This window comes from Schistocerca piceifrons, chromosome 2 (genome assembly GCF_021461385.2).
Source record: "Schistocerca piceifrons isolate TAMUIC-IGC-003096 chromosome 2, iqSchPice1.1, whole genome shotgun sequence".
Taxonomy (NCBI): Eukaryota; Metazoa; Arthropoda; class Insecta; order Orthoptera; family Acrididae; genus Schistocerca; species Schistocerca piceifrons.
The window spans coordinates 253,496,573-253,519,448 of NC_060139.1; the positions used below are offsets into that span (position 1 = coordinate 253,496,573).

The 22,876-nt window shown below is 37.2% G+C and overlaps 1 protein-coding gene across 1 annotated transcript in view; it reads right to left on the reverse strand.

The window, feature by feature from the left end:
• Positions 1 to 9,525: 9,525 nt before the first annotated feature.
• The window catches only part of LOC124776559 (esterase E4-like), a 53,397-nt gene continuing 40,046 nt past the window's right edge, over positions 9,526 to 22,876 (reverse strand). The window contains exons 8-10 of the mRNA XM_047251599.1: positions 21,855 to 22,002; positions 19,599 to 19,731; positions 9,526 to 9,912 (exon numbers count right to left, since the gene is read on the reverse strand). Coding sequence (XP_047107555.1) covers positions 9,717 to 9,912; positions 19,599 to 19,731; positions 21,855 to 22,002 — 477 coding nt within the window. The 3' untranslated portion in view covers positions 9,526 to 9,716. The remainder of the gene's footprint in view (positions 9,913 to 19,598; positions 19,732 to 21,854; positions 22,003 to 22,876) is intronic.

Sequence of the window (22,876 nt, forward strand, 5' to 3'; positions counted from 1 at the left end):
TATACTAGGTAGTGTCATTATCTTTAGTTCTTTAAAATGATTTTTGCAACTTTGTCTTGGTGCTAGTCCTAAAATGCACCTGACTGCTTTCTTCTGCCACTTGAAGATGCTACTTGAACCCACTGAGTTACCCCAAAGAAGTACCCTGTAATGCAGTTGTGAATGGAAAAAAGCAAAGTATGTGGAGATTAGCAGATTTTTACTGATAACATGTCTCAGCTTGTGTAATAGAAAGAGAGTTCAAGCAAATTTGCCACATAGATAATTTGTGTGTCTGTCCCATGTAACTTTTTGATATATATGTAAACCTACTAACTTGACAGTTTTTGTGTTCTGTTCAATTGGTATCAGGGTGAAGTAAATTTCTTCAGTTTTCAATTTGTTTATTGATAAAAGGTTGGCTCTGCACTAGTCACTGCTCATTTCAGTTACTACTTTGTTGTATTCTATGACATCTTGCATATTTTCTCCATCTGTTATTAGTGTCATATCATCAGCATACAGTACATTGTTGCATGGCATATAATTTGAGAAGTCACTGATGTAAACAATGAACAGGAAAGGACCAAGCACTGAGCCTTGTGGAATTCCTCTCTTTACTTTCATGGGTGTTGACTTTTGATAGTTTGTTTTTGCTAATTGTACCCTATTGCTTAAGTATGATTGAGAAAATTGTAATGGTTTATCTACAATACCATAATGTTCTAGTTTTTTTAGCATTATTTCATGTGTGACTGAGTTGAAGGCCTTCGTTAAATCTAACAGTGTAGCACAAATGAGTTTCTTGTTTTCATATCCTTCATATATATTACTAAGGAGGCATTCAACTGCTTTGGTTGTCAATAGTTCAGATCGAAAGCCAAACTGGTTCTTACTCAATAATTTATTACTTTCAAAATAATTGTAAATTTGGATATGTATGCAGTTTTCTATTACTTTTGATGTAATGGGAGCTATTGATATAGGTCTATAATTGTTTGGCATTTTTCTGTCACCTTTCTTATAGATTGGGAGTGTAACTGTCGTTTTCAGACATTCAGGGAATATTCCTTCTTCAAGTATGCGATTCGTCAGATATGTTAGTGGCATTAAGACTGCAGTGGCTATGTGTTTAACAATACTGTTACTAAGCCCATGATAGTCCTCTGTTTTTGAGTTTTTAAGTGTCTTTATAGATTTGATAATGTGGCTGGAGGTGATTTTTGACCAAGAGAATTTCTTGGTTGCTGGTGCTTGTTGTTTAAGAAGGGTTACAGCAGCTGAAATATTATTAGAATTATTTTTACTAAAAGAAGAAGAAGAAGAAGAAGAAGAAGAAGAAGAAGAAGAATGAGAGCTGGCACAATTTATAAAATATTCGTTAAGGATGTTGCAATCTACAGGCACTGTGGCTTCCTGTTTGCTCATATTGATTTCACTTTTTATTGTATTCCAAGCTGCTTGACAGGCATTTTTTGAGCCTGCAATATATTCATCATTTACTTTACATTTAGCTGATTTTATTTCATATTTGTACAACTTCTTAAGGGTCACATAGTGTTTCCTGGCTTCCTCATTTTTATCACTATTATTTTTTTAGTGTAAGTAGCAGTGTCCTCATTTGCTTGAGCTCTGGAGTGTATCACTTGTTAGAGTGCTAAGGTTTTTTTTCTGTTGTTAGGGGTGCATCTTTTTGTGATAAGTGGACAGTGACTATCTACTGCATTTTTAATGATATATAAAAACATAGAGAAACATTCATCAAGATTTTTTATATTGTGTATTGTATTTGGGCAATCTACCACCCTCAGTTCATGTTGATGTCTCATGCTTTGTGAATAAAGTATTGTTGCTGTTGTGGTCTTCAGTCAAAAGACTGGTTTGCTGCAGCTCTCCATGCCATTTTATCCTGTGCAAGCCTCTTCATCTCCAAGTAGCTGCAGCAACTTGCATCCTTCTGCATCTGCTTGGTCTCTCTCTATGATTTTTACTCCCAACATTTCCCTCAAATATTAAACTAGTGATCCCTTGATATCTCAGAATGTGTCCTGACAACCAATCCCTTCTTCTAGTCAGATTGTGCCACAAATATCTTTTTTCTCCAATTCTAAGGGCACCTCTTCATGAGTTATATCATTTACCCATCTAATCTTCAGCATTCTTCTGTAGCACCACATTTCAAAAGCTTCTGTTCTCTTCTTATTTAAACTGTTTACCATCCATGTATCACTCTCATATATGCCTACACCCCATACAAATACTTTTAGAAAGATTTCCTAATACTTAAATCCATATTCAGTGTTAACCAATTTCTCTTCCTGAAAAACACTTCTCTTGTCATTGTCAGTCTACATTTTATATCCTCCCTACTTCAGCCATCATCAGTTATTTTGCTGTCCAAATAGCAAAACTCAACCATTAGTTTATGTTTCTTGTTTCCTAATCTAGTTCCCTCAGCATAACTTGACTTAATTTTACTACATTCCATTACCCTTGTTTGGCTATTAATGGTGCTCATCTTATATCTTCTTTCAACACATTGTCCATTCTGTTCAACTGGTCTTCCAAGTTCTTTGTTGTCTCTGAGAGAATTACAATGTCATCAGCAAACCTTGATATTTTTGTTTCTTCTCCTTTGACTTCAATGCATAGGCCTACTCCATTTTTTTCCTTTACTGCTTGCTCAAAGTGCATATTGAATAATATCAGGGATAGGCTGCAACCCTGTCTCACTCCCTTATCAACTGCTGCTTCCCTTGCGTGCCTCTTGACTTTTATAAATGAAGTCTGATTACTGTAAAAGTTGTAAATAGCGTTTTGCTCCTGATATTTTACTCCTATTACCTTCAGAATGTCAGAGAGAGTATTCCAATCAACATTGTCATAAGTTTTCTCTATGTTTACAAATGCTATAAACATAGATTTGTCATCTAAGAAAAGTCATAGTATCAGTTTTGCCTCATGTGTCCTTAACATTTCCTCATAATCCAAACTGCTCTTCCCTGAAATTGACTGCTACCAGTATTTCCACTCTTCTGTAAAGAATTTGTGTTAGTATTTTGCAACCATGACTTACTATTTACACCTTTCAATACCTGATTTTTTTAAAATTCAAATTACTACATTCTTCTTGAAGTCTGAGGGTATTTTGCCTATCACATACATCTAGCACACCATATGAAAGAACTCTGTCATGGCTGGCCCTCCCAAGACCATGAGTGGTTCTGATGGAATGTTGTCTACTCCTGGGGTCTTGTTTTGACTTCGGTCTTTCAGTGCTCTGTCAAATTCTTCTCACAATATCATATCTCCCATCTCATCTTTGTCTACATCCTCTTACATTTCTGTAACCCTAAAGTACATCTCCTTGTGTGGAGCCTCTATCTATGCCTTCCACTTTTCAGCTTTCCCTTCTTTGCTTAGGACTGGTTTTCCATCTGAGCTCTTGATATTTACACAGCTGCTTCTCTTTTCTCCAAAGGCCTCTTTAATTTTCCTGTAGGTGGTATCTAACTTTCCCCTCGTGATATGTGCTTCTAAGTCCTTACATTTGTCATCTAGCTATTCTTACTTGGCCATTTCACATTTCCTGGCAGTCTCATTTTATAGATTTTGTATTCCATTTTATTGCATTTTTATATTTCTCCTTTCATAAATTAAGTTCAATACCTCCTATGTTATCCAAGAGTTTATACTAGGCCTTGTGTTTTTACCTATTTGATCATCTGCTGCCTTCACTGTTTCATTTCTCAGAGCTATTTCCTGTATTCCTTTCCTATGTTCTTGTCAATCATTGCCTAATACTCCCTCAGAAACTCTCAGCAACTGGTTCTTTCAGCTCTTCCACATCCCATCTCCTTAATTTCCCACCTTTTTGCAAACTTCTTCAGTTTTAATCTTCCGTTCATACCCAATACATTATGGTCAGAGTCCACGTCTGTCACTAGAAATGTCTTACAATTTAAAATCTATTTCCAAAATCTCCATTTTGTCATTACATAACCAATCTGAAATCTTCCAGTGCCTCCATGTATACAATCTTCTTCCATGATTCTTAAACTAAGTGTTAGTGATGATTAAATTACGTTCTGTACAAAATTCCACCAGGCAGCTTCCTCTTTTATTCCTTTCCCCCAGTCCATATTCAACTACTGTTTTTCCTTCCTTTCCTTTTCCTTCTATCAAATTCCAGTCCCCCATCCCATAATCCCCTAACAGGTGGCTTTCTCTTTCATTCCTTCCTCCCAGTCCATGACCACTTACTATTTTTCCTTCTCTTCCTTTTCCTAGTATCGAATTCTTGTCCCCCATCATTACAACATTTTCATCTCCCTTAACTATTTGAATAATTTCTTTTATCTCATCATAATTTTTTTCAATCTCTTCATGATCTGTTTAGCTAGTTGGCAAATGCCAGGTGTAGAAGTATGAAACCGGAATTTCCTTATAGATGATGCTAGCTGTCAGTGTAGGACCCATGAGACCATGTCTGCTGTGCCACTTGCTTCCTATAACAGCTGACGATGAATGTCAACACACAGTAACCCAAGTACCATACATCAGTATCTGTTTCAAACCCATAAACATGTCAAGTTTTGTACCTACCAATTATTATTTGAGGACAGCATGGGTTTTCTGTTATTATTTGAAGAAAACTGCTGCAGAATTGCATCTAATGCTTGTCAAAGCTTTTGCCAAACATTCTCTTGAGAAAACACAGTGTTTTGAGTGGTTGAAACAATTCAAAAGTGGTGATTGTGATGTGAGAAACAACAAGCATGGGAAACCACCAAAAAAGTTTGAAGACCATGAGTTGCAGGTCTTATTGGATGAAGATGATACTCAAACTCAATGGGAACTTGTGGAACAATTGAATGTGACACAGAAAGCCATTTCTCTTTGGTTGAAAGCTATGTGAAAAGTGCAGAAAGTAGGAAAATGGGTTCTGCATGAACTGAATGAAAGACAGCAAGCAAATTGAAAGATCACTTGTGAAATGCTGTTTGCCATATTTTCTCCATTGAATAGTGACAGGTGATGAAAACTGTATATATTTTTAGAATCCTAAGCAGCATAAATCATGGGTGAATCCAGACAAACCATTGACATCCACTACAAGACCAAATCGCTTTGGAAAGAAGACAATGCTCTGTGTTTGGTGTGATCACAAGGGTGTCATCTGTTATGAGCTGCTAAAACCTGGTGAAACCATTAACACTGATCACTACCAACAGTAAATGATCAATTTAAATTGAGCATTATGTGAAAAAACCAGAATATGGAAAAAGGCATATCATCTGTTTGCATCACTGGGACATGCTCTTGCTGAACAACTCTTTAATTCATATGAAAATGTACGAAAATGGCTCGGTGACTGGTTCGCTTTAAAAGAAGAACTGTTGTTTTTGGCATGGCATTCATATCCTGCCAGAGAGTTGGGAGAAATGTATAAATAGCAATGGAGATTATTTTGAATAAAATATTGTTTATCAGTTTCAAACAACAGATGTGTAATTATTGCAACCAAATTCTGGTTTCATACTTCTGCACCTGATAAACTTGTAGTACTGTGGTGATTGTGGGCTTCATGTCTATCTTGGCTACAACAATGCATTCACTATTCTGTTCGTAGTAGCTTTCCCACGTTCCTATTTTCTTATTCGTTATTAAACCAATTCCTGCATTACCTCTATTTGATTTCGTATTTGTAACCCTGTATTCACCTGACCACAAGTCCTGTTCCTCCTGCCACTGAACATCACTAATTCTCACTATATCTAACTTCAACCTATCCATTTCCCTTTTTAAATTTTTCAACCTACCTGCCTGATTAAGGGATCTAGCATTATATGCTTCAGCCTGTGGAATGCCAATTTTATTTCTCCTTATGACAACATCCTCCAGAGTAGTTACCACTTGAGATCCAAATGGGGGACTATTTTACCTCTGGAATATTTTACTCAAGATGATGCTATCATCATTTAAACATAAAGTAAAGCTACATGCCCTCAGGAAAAATTAAGGCAGTTGTTTCCCCTTGCTTTCTGCCGTTCACCAAGGCTGTTTTGGTTGAACTTACAAGGTCAGATCAGTCAGTTATCCAGACTGTTGTCCCTACAACTACTGAAAAGTCTGCTGACCCTCTTCAGGAACCATACATTTGTCTGGTGCCTCAACAGGTTCCCCTCTGCTGTGGTTGCACATGTAAGTATGGCTATTGGTATCATTGAGGAATGCAAGCCATCCCATCAAAGGAATGTCCATGGTTCATGCGGCAGGTGTATTCGCTATCAACTGTCTTGACTTCATTGTTGGGTTGTTCCCTGTCACCCAGCATGGAAATACCTCATAACTCAAATTGACTGAAGTAGAGAAAATGTTCAGAGAGGAAATTACCATTGTAGAGCCTAATATATGTAAGAATTAAACTGAAACTACTAATAAGCACACTCAGTGATAGAACTGAAGAGTTAAAGAAAGATGTAAGTTGTAGCTGTAAAATATGAATGTTGTAAGACGAATTTATCAACTTTGCATGAGAATATTGTTAATGTTCAAAATGAGTACAGTTGTTACATGAAGGGGCTTGTTCAAAAACATTCTTTTATCATTGGTCTGATAACTGTTCAAATATCCCCATGAAAAGTTTGCCCCAGGAGAGACATTCCCACCTTGTGGCTTTCATGCAACACTGCAAAGATAATATAATTTTAGGATTGAGTAATGACTTAAAAATTAAATTTGTGAAAATTGAGGGAGAAGTATTACATTGGACCAACCAGCTCAACTGTCAAAATCTGATATTTGATGAGTCTGAGAAAAAGTTCTTGACCAATTGATACTGGGAGTCATGCCTCTCACCTTAGAAATTTTTGAGGCAAAAGACACTTGCAGGTTGGATGCTTTAATGTACAGATACAATTGTTCAAATGGGTCAAATGGCTCTGAGCACTATGGGACTTAACTTCTGAGGTCATCAGTCCCATAGAACTTAGAACTACTTAAACCTAACTAACCTAAGGACATCACACACATCCATGCCCGAGGCAGGATTCGAACCTGAGATCGTAGCGGTCGCGCGGTTCCAGATTGTAGCGCCTAGAACCGCTCGGCCACTCTGGCCGGCGATGCAATTGTCATATGTTCTGTATGCACAAGTGTTGTGCAACACTGCTGGAGATTGTGCAGTCTATTACAATGAGTAGGGATTAGTCTACTGATGTATAACTGCAGATATACAACAAATTTTATGATCGGTGTTTTATATAAGGGACAACTGAGGATATTAAACCCACTCTGCATGATATTTCAGAGGAGCTTGGGAAATGCATAGTGCATTTTCAATTTATAGGAAACCAACACAACAAAAGCTAAGCACCATACTTCATGTCTGAACCATTTGTCATGCTAGGTGCTATGGAGTTAGGTGTAAAAATCCCACAACCTGTGTGTGCATTCACAAGTTCTAAACAAGAAAATAGAATGATGTTTCACACTGGTGGACCCAATATAAATTTTAAGTAAAAATTACTTATCATAATGTACAGTTTAAAACATGATAGCACATTCATTGTAACTTTCCATTTTCATGGGGCAAACATGTGCCTGGTGGATGGTATTTATGTGAATGTGACAGTGAAATTTAGTGTAGGTGGTATGGTACTCTGTGACTGTTTCTCTTACTTTGGAGTCAAATCTTTAGCTGTAGTCCATATTAAAATGAAGGCAGTGGTAATACCTTAAATTAGTACATCCAAACATGTGATATTATCCTTCTTATTCAACTACACATTTTTAAAAAACAAGCTACCACCTCCAGATTCAGTGAAATGAAACTACATTATCCCCTCACGAAAATACATCCAAAATCATGTGTTTACCAACTGTAGACTAAATGAAGTTCTACTGGCAACATTTTAAGCCATCAGTCATCAAACTTGTCTGCCCAAAAGCTTACATTGTCTCTGTAAATTTGTTACTTATCAGCAAAGCTCTTAACATTAGTTGATGTGAAACTTCCTGGAAGATTAAAACTGTGTGCCAGATCGAGACTTGAACTTGGGACTTTTACCTTTCATGGGCAAGTGCTCTACCAGCTGAGTTACCCAGGCATGACTCATGACCCATCCTCACAACTTTAGTGGGGGATTAGTTGATATGTTTGGATTTGGCTGTTAGCTGCATATTATTATAATATATGGCTGAGAACTGGGGGCCACATGAGTAATTGATTTGGGCTGCTCGCACGGTTTGACAACCACTGTTTTAAAGAATAGCACACTGCAAAAAAACTAAATTAACAATCTTTTCCACTAAAACATATCCATCATCATGTCTTTGCTGGCTGTATTTTAGTCAGAGGGAAGTTGTTAATGTGTCTCAAAATGGGAGATTGTTCTCTTGATGAGCATTGCCCAACCAGAAGAGCTAGGTTGCATGGTTGAATGCAGTAAGTCAGTCACTATTTCATGGCTGAAAATAGACAATATTAACGCAGTGGTTTATGAAAATATTTTGGAACATAATGTGCTTCAGATGCAACAGTGCAGTGCAATAACTTTTCGGGAATGTACCTTCTTTTTATCAGTAACTGTAATGTGGTCTATCCAATAAATCAAAGATAGTTCATCATCATTCAAAGAAAATTACAGTATACTCCCAATAATCAGAACTATACTATAGTTGAATTTTCTGGAGAGGTCTGCTGAAAGCTTTGACCTGAAACGTTACTCAAACTCTTAAAGATGTTTTAGAGTTTTAGTTGCATGTAAGCTAAATTCTCCCATACATCCAGCATTAATATTTCCCAATCTACAAGTAAGATGGAAACCAAGTCCACTTTTAGCATGTCCACGTAGTGAAATGCCTTCTAAAAAGCAAGCATTATCATAGCACATTTGGTTTTTGCACAACAGACAGCAATGGAGATTTAAGACTTCCAGCATCACGCTCCTATTACATATCTGCAGATACCTCTGTGATTGTTAGTTAATGTCTTTCCAATACATATATTCCTTTTTCTCTGTCAACAAATCTATAATTTCAAAAATAAGTCTCGTTCTGCAGCAGTGTGCAAGCTATTTGAAACTTCCCCACAGGTTAACACTATGTGCCGTACCAGGACTGAGACCTGGAGCCTTGTCTTTCATGGGCAATGCTACCAATTGAGCTATCAGCTGTGACTTACTCCTCACCCTTGCAGTTTAAAATCTGGCAGGAGGTTTAATATCTGTAATTTCTTTGCAAACCATCAGATGTAAATTACCTTCTTATTTGGTGTAATCACTGCATGAAAACTGTCAATATTTGGAAAGTGAATAAATTTATTATTACTTGTGTAGTGTCTGTGAGGGAAATTAGTTTTATTTTTGCACTATATTTTTTTGCAATCCAGACTGGTTTTGATGGGGAAGGTCATTTGGGTCAAAACAAGTAACATATTCTAACTAAAAATATATTCTAAGAGGCCACAGAAAGTCTTTCATTTATTCCCTGAGTAGCAATCATAATTTTTTTTAGTTGTCTAAGTAATAACTTTAAATGTCATATACTTTATCAGTTTTATTTCTGGACTTCATTGTCACAGTGGGAATACATAAATATAAGCACAAGTTATGTAAATACATCACACATCAAATTCTCTTCTAGTACACTTCTAATATAGTTGAACACCACTGCAGTGCTTGGGAAATGCTTTCTAAGTTGAGAGAGTAATGCCAGTCTTGTTCTCTGCTCATTTAGCCTGTCTTCTTCCTGGAGCTTCTTGAAACATTAGGCAGAGGGGAGAGCCTTTCCCATAGCCCTATGCGGTCCTCATAGAACAATCCTTGCTTCATAGTCAGTTGGGAGCCTATCTGTAAGTGGCGTGGTGTTGAAGGTGTCAGGGTCTCCCAGTTGACATTGACCAGATCTGTCTTCTCTGATGTAGGATTGCTGCAACATATCAAATTTTCTTTGTGTTGTGGTTTTTGTGCTGTGTTCTCTTACTGCATTTTCAGGAAATAGAAGAGAAAACATTTACCGGTAACAAGTTTCTGTTTCATGTCTGTTTAGAGTTCACAGGACATCTAACATTTAAAACATAAACACCAATTATTGCTGTTAGATTAGACCTGTTTACAAAACTGAATTTGGAGAATTATTATTTCTTTGTTGATTCAGACTGTTATGGTAAGGTTAATTTGTATGATGTATGAAATATTTAACTAGCCAACTTTGTCCATTAGTGTAATTTTTACTGTGTAGACAGTCTGCCACAGGTAAGGTATTATTTGATTTTTATTACAAACTTCAGTCTAACAATGTCAAACTATTCAGATCTATGGGTGGAAATTGCAGTATGTAACTACAACATCAGCTAAAGCAAATCACAAAAACTGGACTTACAAAATGACAACTAACATTCATCACTGATGAAAAACACATCAAAAGTCATACATTAAGTGGTTTAAGTTGCAAGCTCATTGCCTGGGAGCATGAATCAAAGCACAACTGGGAAAATGTACCATATCTTTGTGGGAAAGCAAGAGGCATATTAATATGTGCAAAGGTGGTAACTGTTGACACTACATGAGCCATGTCCACAATGGACTAAGAAATATAAATATACATGCTAGCTGCAATTAGCAAGGCTTGTTATGATCTCCTATTATCCCACTTACACCTTTAGTGAGCATGCTTGAGTAGTTAATTTCACTCTACTTGTGCATTTATTTACATGAGAAAGTAACTCTGTGCCAAGACCCCACCTTTATAAAAAAAAAGTCTTCTGCAGAATACTGAACTTAAATTGAGCTTCATTGTATAGAGGAAGGTGGCACAGAGTTCAAAGTGCTGGACACACTTTCAAGAGAAGTGGGGACTGAATCAGAAACTGGCCATCCCAATATATGTTATTTGTTTTCTTCTTTACTCTCTTAACTTCAGTACTGGACTCCTTCTTTGAAAATGCTATTGTTAATTATTTCCGTATCCCTGTCAAATTCAACTTTGTGAACTACGTCTACTGTTCTAATCATGGCAGGACATTAAATCACAATCTTTCTTTTCTCCTTGAATGGCCACATCTCCCCCCCTCCCCCCCCCCCCCCCTCCCCCCGGGGCATTGGAAAGCAAGGCGTGGTAGAAATAATAGCAACTTGTGTCTTACAATATCTTAAAGAGTTATCAAAGAACCTTCTTGGGACGGATGTCGTATTTTACTCCAACAATTGTGGAAGGCAACAGAAGGACAAGTAACTAGAATAAACCCAGACTGTGATTTGCAGAAATCATGTGACAAAATGTTTCTATTGTAAAAATCAAATTGATTAAAATGTTCATTCTCTTATATTTCAGATACATGATTGCAATGTATTTGTATGCATTACAAAAGCTGGATATTCAGTCCATTATGCTCAAGTATTTGACTTGTGGTAACACCCAGAATGAGGGAGACATAGTTTATAGCATCATTGAGAGAGCAGTTAAGAGTGCTAAGAAGTCAGGGCCAATTTATGTTCCCAATCAATACATATCAGTCATCTGAAATGCAAAAAAGAAGGGAAATCTGCTACATCTTAGAGAAATGGGTTTTTCAGATTTCAATGACATTAAAGCTTTGTATGAGGAGATGGCTCATTACATGGCCAAGGAAGTTGACGAAAGTAGTTTCAAATTGTCAGAAATTAAACCATTTCCATGTGAAAAGGGAAGTGATGTGTTTCAGTATAAGAACAGCTACAAACAGTCCGAGTGGGGACAAGTTCAGTTCAAAGGGAGAAAGAGGTATTTTACAGGGAATGTAGATGGGAGTAATTTGGATCTGAAACCTGCTTATACTATAAAAATGACCCTCTCAGGAAATAAAATTCAAGATTTAAACAATTTAGTTAACAGCAACATCATTCCTAAATATTACAAGCCCTTCTATGATTCTCTTTCCACATAAATGTAATTTGTTGCTTTTACGTCATTTAGAAATTCTTAATTTCACTAAGTACACTACTGGCCATTAAAATTGCTACACCAAGCAGAAATGCAGATGATAAACGGGTATTCATTGGACAAATATATTATACTAGAACTGACATGTGATTACATTTTCACGCAATTTGGGTGCATAGATCCTGAGAAATCAGTACCTAGAACAACCACCTCTGGCCGTAATAACAGCCTTGATACACCTGGGCATTGAGTCAAACCGAGCTTGGAGGGCGTGTACAGGCACAGCTGCCCATACAGCTTCAACATGATACCACAGTTCATCAAGAGTAGTGACTGGCGCTTTGTGACGAGCCAGTTGCTCGGCCACCATTGATCAGACGCTTTCATTTGGTGAGAGATCTGGAGAATGTCCTGGCCAGGGCAGCAGTCGAACATTTACTGTATGCAGAAAGGCCCGTACAGGACCTGCAACATGCGGTGATACATTATCCTACTGAAATGTAGGGTTTCGAAAAGATCGAATGAAGGGTAGAGCCACGGGTTGTAACACATCTTAAATGTAACGTCCACTGTTCAAAGTGCCGCCTATGCGAACAAGAGGTGACCGAAACGTGTAACCAATGACACCCCATACCATCACGCCAGGTGATACGCCAGTATGGCGATGACGAATACACGCTTCCAATGTGCATTCACAGCAATGTCGCCAAACACGGATGCGACCATCATCATGCTGTAAACAGAACCTGGATTCATCCAAAAAAATGACGTCCTGCCATTCGTGCTCCCAGCTTCGCCGTTGAGTACACCATCGCAGGCGCTCCTGTCTGTGATGCAGAGTCAAGGGTAACCGCAGCCATAGTCTCCGAGCTGATAGCCCATGCTGCTGCAAACATCGTTGAACTGTTCGTGCAGATGGTTATAGTCATACAAAGGTTCCGATCTATTGACTCATGGATCGAGACGTGGCTGCACGATCCGTTACAGCCATGCGCATAAGATGCCTGTCATCTCGACTGCTAGTGATACGAAGCCGTTGGTATAGAGCACATCGTTCTGTATTACCCTCCTGAACCCACCGATTCCATATTGTGCTAACAGTCATTGGATCTCGACCAACGCGAGCAGCAATGTCGCAATACGCTAAACCGCAATCACGATAAGCTACAATCTGACCTTTATCAAAATCAGAAACGTGATGGTACGCATTTCTCCTCCTTACACGAGGCATCACAACAACGTTTCACCAGGCAACGCCGGTCAATTGCTGTTTGTGTATGAGAAATCAGTCAGAAACTTTCCTCATGTGAGCACGTAGTAGGTGTCGCCACTGGCGCCAGCCTTGTGTGAATGCTCTGAAAAGCTAATCATTTGCATATCACAGCATCTTCTTCCTGTCAGTTAAATTTCGCATCGGTAGCACGTCATCTTCGTGGTGTAGCAATTTTAATGGCCAGTAGTGTATATTATTTTATGTCAGTTATAAGATGCAAATAATAAAAATGATAATAAAACAATAAAACTGTAAGAGAGGAAAAATTATGGTTTAGAGATATATTTCTTTTTTCCCACACACCTTCTTTAGTTGTATTTGTTAATTTCACTAACGATGTCAGAAGAACAATGACACATTTACTTAAAGGGTTGCAAGGGGGTGAATGGGATGCTGTTTGAAGGAAATATTTTTTGTATTTTGTAGAGAACTGTTAGTGTCACAATTAGGCCAACTTTCAGTTCCATAGATAATTTTACTGTTTTTTATGAAGCTTTTAAAAAATGTTGTTTGGTTTTCTACCTCTCCTGTAAACCAGTCATATTGACAGTTATGTCATTATGCTTCTGGAATGGTGATATATAGTTCAGCTATAGATTCTGATCAGTGAGTTCACGACTAACAAAATGTGTGATGTATCTGGCTGTATCTTTTGATTGAATTGACTTAGAAGCTTAAATTTCTTACACCACCAAGAGTCTATAGACCTTAGTACTTGATATAAGTTTCAACTTGATACCTCTACCCGTTCCTAAGAAAAAGAGGTCTTAACATAGACAGACAGACAAAAAACAAAGTGAGCCTATAAGGGTTCCATTTTTACTGACGGAGATAAGAATCCTTAAAGCGATGAGAACATGTTTAGAAGCTACTCTTTACAAATAGTTTATTTACTGTCTGCTCACATTTGCAGAGAAGAAACTTACTCATATGTTAGATAACATTATTTGGAAGCTGCAGTCTGTCAGTTAAGTAAAATTAATAAAAAACAGTCTCAACAAATATGCTTCTTAATAAACTTAAACATATCAATGACAACATTAACAAATGTTGCCATGGTTCAGGAGTGTATATAAACTAATGTGGAAAGACTGTGAAAAAATATACATTGGTCAAACTGTTTGTAATTTTAAAACATGCTTCAAGGAACATGGTGCAGGTGTGTCACACAATAAATCAGTTTCCGGACAACAATTTACTAATACAAAACTTCCAGAAAACGATGTCATGAACAATCTCAAGGTTACACACACCACTTCTAAAGGTTTGCTTCTGAATAATTTAGAAGAATTGGAAATTTTTGTCCACTACAAGAATAATCTGTCAACTCTTTTGAGTGAACTGCCAGATTTCTGCGATAAAGCATTTTTTGACTTATTTGAAGATATTATTTAAACAAGAAGTTAGCTGACTATCTAGTTATACTTCTTCTTACGATTTTGTTTTGTCTTTTACAGAATTTTCATATCGCAGCCAGTTTTCATCTTTTAAGGGTAGAATGGCAATGAATCTTACAAAAATACCTGGTTATTTTAGAGTTAATTATCACATCTATGTAAAAGATGCTCATTTTGTAAAATTTAGCACCATTTCAATGATTTTAGCTTTTTATTTCATTTTTGTAACTGATATTTATACATTTTTAATGCAATCTTATTGTCGACTTTACTTCTTGAGAAAAAACTTTTTTCTGACTTCCAATTTTGGTTTCAACCTAGTTTTAATCAATTGGCCTTTTTTTTTTGCAAACATCAACTAATGTTTTGCTGTTGACAAAAAAATTTCAGCACAATGGTGCCACTTCTGTTAGTAAAGTCATTCTCTTTCATCTTTGATGGTGTGTATTGATCACTGTGATCAAGGCAACAAACAGTGTCCATTGAATACATCTTTGGGAACTGACAGCCAGTCCAACCATGATGTCTCCATGGAAACAGTGTCTTTAGGCATAACTATTCCCACGACATAGCATTCATATACCCTGAAGTTTCTAATTTTCTGTTATTACTTTGACGTATTTTTAACAAAACAATTACAATACAGTGGATACTGGTGTATTTAAATGTTTTATATCTTACTCTGTTATGAATATGCAATATAACTGATGACTTACTAACAGTTCCTATGGAAACAGCATCTTCATAATGCTAACTATTGTGTCAAGATGGCATTCTTGGTTACAGTTTAACCTATCATATTGGTTTATTATTTAATTTTTAAAAACCTGGCTTTAATGTTTATGATATCCATAAGGTATTGAAAATCCTATTTTTTTTAGCCATTTACACTTAAATTTATGTACATTTTTAAAAATGGAATTTCAAATCTTAACAAACGACATGTAAATTGCTTCCTATTTGCTGACAATGACTTCATGCACACCCTATTTTACTCAATTTAACCTGTGGCTGCTCAGCCATCAGCAGCAGTTTTGCAACTGGGGTCAGCACTGCTGTTCCGAGCATCATTATTGTCAGCTGGATGGGTGATGATGCATCGTCTTAACATATATTCTTTTTAATGTTTTCTAACTTCCAATGTAAATCAGCACTTTTAATTGTCATCTTTACAGTACATTATCTGAAGATGTCCTACTACTAGAGTCTGAAACTAGTCATATTCTTGATGAATGACTGTGTGATCAAGACTATTTTTTGTGGTTATACTCACACATGATACTTGCCAGATGAACTGTGACTCTTATTTGTTGATGGTAGCTGTAGTGTAAATAATCAGATTCATTGGTGGGAACCAGGAAGGCATTAATGGAACATATTTAGGCACTTGTACTGTCTTCCAAACTTCACTTACTCAATATGAAAAATCCTTCACTTTTGTTACAAATAACAAGCTTGGCAAATTTGTTCGTGTTATTAGCTAGATAAAATAGATTGATACCACTATAGCTAACATTTTGTTTTGAGAGAAACAACAACTATATTGACATTTAAAATAATTTTCTCTTATCATTCAGTTTCAGATGCACATTTTTCTGTTTATTTTTTGAACTGTGCAACTGAAACTGAACAATAAGTGACAATTATTTTACATAGATTGATACATTTTCAAAATACCATAAGACATGTTATAAGTTTGCATTTCACAATTAAAAGAAGGTCATTGTTGAGATGTTTCTACTTATTATTTGTTCGCAAGTATAAGTACTTAAGAAAATTTTAAAACTATACAGAATGAACATTAATAAAACCAACAAACCACAGGGGTGGACTTCTAATGTAAATGGAGGAAAAAAGGTCCTGTGAATATATGTTCAGAAATGCACTGTTGCCACAGATGATGGTGCTGACGAATGACAGTGCCTCTCACCATGTGCTGTGGGTTCCTTGTATGTAGCAGGCTATGTGACTGATGGAGCATACTATAAGGCCATGTCCTATGTAAGCAACATAAGTGACCGACAGCGTGTGACAGCTTCAAACGACAAACCACAACCGCAGGTATAGTTACGGAAGTGTCCTACATGAGCGACATCTGTGTCATTGCCTGTGTTCCGCTGCAACTGGTGAGGTTTGAATTCAAATGTGTTTGAATCTTGTCGCTGCAGCATGAGCGTCAGAGAGCGACAGCCACCTGTCTTCTCGGCAAAGCAGTGGAGTGGATGCGACGGCAGCTATGAAATACTTATCACCTGATTTTAAGAAAACTATTTAGTGAAAAAATTTGATTCTTCCGCATCTTATGGCTTGATATCTTTGCTCAATAAGGTCTGATTTTTTTTTTTTTTTCATCACAGTTTCTGTGCTGCATGAAATTGAGTACATGGCTGCGTGAAATTTTTAAGAATTTGCAGAAGTAAAATCACATTGCGTAGACTTTCTGTATAGTTCATTTAAGGCCATGAGACTGGAATGATATCTCTTTTCATTCTTGAGATATTGGTTGTTATATTTGCGGACGGGTCGCTCGCGGCGTGTCCAAACCTTCCCTGCACTTTGGGAATCAAGTGGTGGTAAAAATCATTGTATCTCACAAGCAGTTCAAGATATCAAAACGACGATTTTTGGAAATGACATCATACAGAAAGGACTATTTTATCTTATGATTAACACTTGATAAGTTTTTGTAAATGTGTGGGCAGAGCAAAAACAAGACTGCCTTCTAATTACAGCTTGAGGTTTTGTCCAAATTTTCATAGCCAAAGAAGGAGAGAGAAACAGGTAAACCAGGTATCAAAAGGACCAGCGTGAAGTCTAGTGAAAATATTTAACTGCTTGAAAGTAATCAGGGCAATTAATGAAAACTTAATTAATAAGCTGAGGAAAAATTGAAATAACTCACAAAAAGCTGCTGCCAAGCTATGTAAATTAAGTGTCAAAAATTTCATCTGTTCAAGGCATAACTATTTTGCACATAAAAAGATACACTGGTGTGGTATTTAAATGTCAAAAAGGTTTCCTTCAAATCAGGTACCAAAGTTAGGATTTCCAAGAACAGAAGACATTAGGAAGGCAAACAAGGAGTCAGTAAGATTATGCTTTCTGAATAAAACTTGTTGATAAAAAATGAAAGAAACCAGTCAAATATTTTATGAAATGATTTGTGTAAAAGAAATAAGTTCTGCATGCCTTTGAAAGATGCTCAAAATCATGAACAGAAAACGAGGTGCACCAAACGTTTCCCTAACATTTTTTGTTTCATGCTTTCAGACAAATCATTTCACCAAATGTTTGACTTTCTTTTCAAAAGATTTTGTATGCTTTACTTTTACATACTATTTAGATTAATTGAAATGCTTGGCCTTAACACTGACTGCTGATGAATTACATTCGCAACATCAAATATCTGTAAAATTTATTAGGAATTTAATGTGTGTGATATACTGGGATAGGTGTGCATGCACTTAAAGATCAAGTACTTTGACAATACCTTAAAAATATACTCAGCATTGTAGTGTAAACAGTACATATAAAACTTAGTATGCAGAATTGTAACTGAGTAAGTTAAAACACAATATGTGCCTGGCATTGATCCCATGACCTGAATGAAACCGATATCGTAGTCTGCTATGCCACCACTACACCACAGCTGGCTGTGGTAACATGTTCTTAATATATTTATTTACCGTGATTAATCATTCTTCCGCATTTATAGGCTGTTAAAAGTTCTTGATCTTGTAAAATACATTTGTCTTTAATTTGTTGATGAGATAATTGAATGCTCCTCTGCTCATTCACCTGTATTCGAAGAATTTGTTTGGTGATCTTCATAGCTGATGATATGAATTATGAAATTCTCCATGGAGATTCCTCCCTTTGTAAATTTCATGCACAAAATTCCTTTTCGCTTTATTTTCTTAAGTAAACGTAGTTTTGTAGCCTTACTCTTCAGCTACAGTATTCTACAGTTCAGAGGCGTGTTTTACAGAAACAGCTTTTTGGTTCTTAGCAGCCATCTTGTAATGCGACATTATCGCTCACATACAGGACACTTGAGAATGTCACCTGATGCTGCTGCTTGTCACTGGAATGTCACGTATCCAGAAGTCGCTTGCTGTCAGTCACTTCTGTCACTCACATAGGACACGGCCTAAGCAGCAGACTGGTCCTGTATTCTTATCGATAACTTGCCAAGATGGTATTTGTCTATGGCAAAGCAGATGGAAATGGTCAAAAGGCAGCAAGGCTATACCAAAATGGCCAAACAGATGGAAATGGCTGAGAGGCAGCACAGATATTCCAAAATGAATACCCTCACAGACACAATCATGTCCGCAACATTTCAAGGCTGTTTTGGGCGTTTGTGTGATCAGAGGTCCTTTCAGAAAGACAAACACGTGGGGAGGCAGGGGATGTATATACACCACATTTGGAGGACCAGGTTCTACAAGATATTGAGGCAAACCCTAGTACAAGCTTCAGGCAAGTGGCCTGCCAAACAGTGTAAGCCAATGCACAATTATGTGTATCCTACATGACAACCACTACTATCACTATGACAACCACTACTATCCCTATCACTTGCAACCCCATAGAGGCCACTTTCAACATTTGTTGTGATGTGGATGTGATGCAGCTCTGTACTGTGTTCCAGGATGATTTATTGTCATTGAACACACACTATCCATTTCCAGACATATGTTCATAGTACCTTTTTTCCTCCATTTCCATTCATGAATCCAGCCATGCAGTTGTTGATTTTATTAACGATCATCCTGTATAGTAAAGACTTTTTAAAAACTTTTATGTAATTTCATTGCCATTTTTAAAAGACGGAACTTGGCAATTACCCGTAAATTGTTCTAAATAATTTTTGTCTGACTGTGTTTAAGAGAAATATATTCATGAAGCACAAATTACAGAAAAAGTTTATTTATTGTAATTATGCATTCTCTCCAGTGATTACTCACCTATCTTTACAATAAGAAAATAGTAAAATAAAATCACCAACAAGAAGTACTTACCCAGTTTTGACAAAATTTGCCCACATTTTTGTCATTCTTTTTACTGTTGTATATTCAGGGTCTGTGTTAACAAATTCGGGGACCAATGCTGAGATGTAGAATAAGTAGATGAGGTCATCGTGATGGGAAACACCTTTCAAAAAAAGGAAAGAAGACATAAATAATAGGGAAAACAGAAAAATTCTGTTAGCATATATGATTTTCTTCCCTAAAAAGACAATTTTTTCATCCAGATTAGACAGAAATGATCATTAGTACAGGTATTTCAGTCACAAGCCTGAGTATAGTAATCAAACTATTGGAACAGAATCTTATAAAAAATTAAATTATTGAGAAAAAATTATGCACTTGCCAGAAAATAGTACAATGTACGAAACTTTTCCTAAACAGATGCACATTAAGGTATGCAAGTTACAAAGTTGAAGGGCTCATCATTGTGTTCTCATATAAGATAAATCTAAAGCTGCAGGCCAAAACATTTCTTACCTCCTTGGCAAAAGCTGCTGACAGATTTTTAAGGTGGATGTCTTATTCATTGTAGATCACTCAAAAGATCAGCTAATCTTAAATGACATGGAGCTACTACTGAATAAGTTGACAAAGTGGCAGTGGAATTGACTTTGTCACACTGAACTCTTGATTTGATTTTGGAGATTTGGGCTTTTGTTAGCATTTTGATAACTTACATTCATAAGGCAAACCTTTTTTGTCCAATAACAACATAAGAATAAGAATTAAAAACTTCCTGGCAGATTAAAACTGTATGCCAGACTAAAACTCAAACTCGAGACATCTGCCTTTTGTGGGAAAGTGTTCTACAAGCATGAGTGAGTTGTGCCTGGTTAGCTCTGTTGGTAGAGCACTTGGCCATGAAAGGCAAAGGTCCTGAATCCATGTCTTGGCTGGCACACATTTTTAATCTGCCAGTGCACAATCTGCTGCAGAGTGAAAATTTTATTCTGGAAACATCCCTTACACTGTGGCCAAGCCTTGTCTCCACAGTATCCTTTCTTCCAGGATGCTTATTTTTCAAAGTTCTCAGGAGAGCTTCTGTGAAGATTGGAAGCATAGGATATGAGATACAGGCAGGAGTAAAGTTGTGAGGATGAGTCATGGGTAGCTCAGTCAGTAGAGCACTTGTCCACAAAAGGCAAAGTCCGGCACACAGTTTTAATCTACCATGAAGTTTCATACCACCAGACACACTGTTGCAGGGTGAAAGTTTCATTCAAGAGTGAAAAACATTAACTTAAATGAGGAATATCTATAAAACCTATTCAAATACTTCAAGTGCTCTGCTGTGAAAACAATCTATTTGTAAGACATGGCCGCAGCAGTATTTGAACTGCCAATACAGTACCTAGGTGCTGAATCACACTACCATTCTGCAGAGAAAAACTGAATTTTGTGGTGTTCACAGGATTAGCAATGAAGGAAGAATCCCCACTATATTAACAAAATATCTCAGGGTATTCTTGAAGCAGAGTGGTTGTGATTAAAGGCAGGTTACAGTGCCTATAAGAAAAAATAAACAACAGGTATCAACCTTAATGGCAGACTGAAACTATATGATGGACTATGATATGAACCCAGATCCAGTTCTGGGTATTGAGTCCCACAAGGTTTAACTCCCTGAGGAAGTTTCGAAACAACACACACTCCAATGCAGAGTGAATAATACATTCTTGTAGATATTAAGGCAATGGATCATTGTTATAATGGTACAGCAACCCTGGTCATCAAACATTAATAGTCATATTACATTGGGTTCTACGATAAAGACTACTGAACTATTACTGAATGGAAGAGAGAAAGAGGGAGAGAGGGGAGCATTACAATGATGCATTGAGTAGGCCACTTCTCTGCCATACACCATCAGTTGATTAAGGAATGATACATGTATGGCGGCCATGAGTGAGAAACACAAAAATAATGCTTTACAATTCTCTTATGAATATGAAATGTTGGTATAGTAATGCAATTTAGCTGCTGAATAGATTAAAAAAATCTACTCATGAAGTGGCAGCAGGAGAAAATACATATAATGATTTGAAATTTGCAAGATTTCAAGGCCAGTGGCTCTTTCTTCTGGCAGAAGGGTTGAAGGGAAAGGAAGAGGGATGAAGGAAATGAACTGGTGGTGTGTGATAAATGGTGAGAGTTCAGAAAATTCATCCAAAATCCTGGGTCAGGGGTTTCTCTGCTGGCTTTAAATTTCTTTTTAAATTAGTGTCTGCTAATGGAGGAATGTCTTACCATACGGAGTTTGTGTTCCCGGTAAGTATGCCCAGCTGTACCTGCCCTGGTAAACAAAATGGTAATAATATACAGGTGCTGTGTTCCGCCGAGACACTAGCTTGGTTGCACGATCCACTGGGAATATCACAATGATGTCAGAATATAACTGCAAAAAAGAATATAAAAATAAGTTAATGCAGAAACAATCAAAGAATAGTCTTAAAAGACAGAATACAAGTAAGTGAATCAGATAATATAAGAGTAAAGAAGACCACTCACCAAACAGCAGAAGCATGAGTCATCAACAGGCACACACAAAAGAGAAAGAAAATTTCCTAGCCTTTGGAATAAATACAGTGTTGAATAAGAGTACACTCACACACTTGCATTTTGGCTGGTGGACTAGGGTGCCATGGAGGTTGTGCTGGGTTGACCCTAGTGAAGGGCTCAGTGAAACCCTTGGCACAAACTAAAATTACCTAAGCACCTTGTCCAAAAAGAGATATCCCATGCCTTGTCTCTCCAACCACCTACCATCTCTTGTATACCCCCTGTCCTGCCACAAAAGAGCACTCCTCTCATGACATAGTACCACCCAGGAGTGTAGCAACTGAAACATACTCTCTGCTGGGGTTTCACCTACCTCTAATTATCCCCACTGTCCTCTCCACTATCCTCCCCACCCCTTCAACAGTGGTATTCCACCATCCACCAAACCTATGCAGTTTCCTTGTCCATCTCTAGTCCACCCCTGTTCCCAGTCCCTTGCCTCATAGCTCTTATCCCTGTAATAGACCTAGATGTTAGACCTGTCCCATACATCCTCCCACTACCACCTTCTCCAGCCCTGTCACTGGCCTCTCCTACCCCATCAAAGGTAAGGCTACATGTCAAAGCAGCCATCCTGAGCTACAAACTTAGCTGCAAATTCTGTGGCATTTTCTATGTGGGCATCACAACTGACAAGCTCTCTGTCCACATGACTGGTTACAGCCAAACTGTGGCAAAGAGAAAGCTGAACCACCCAGCTGTTGACCATG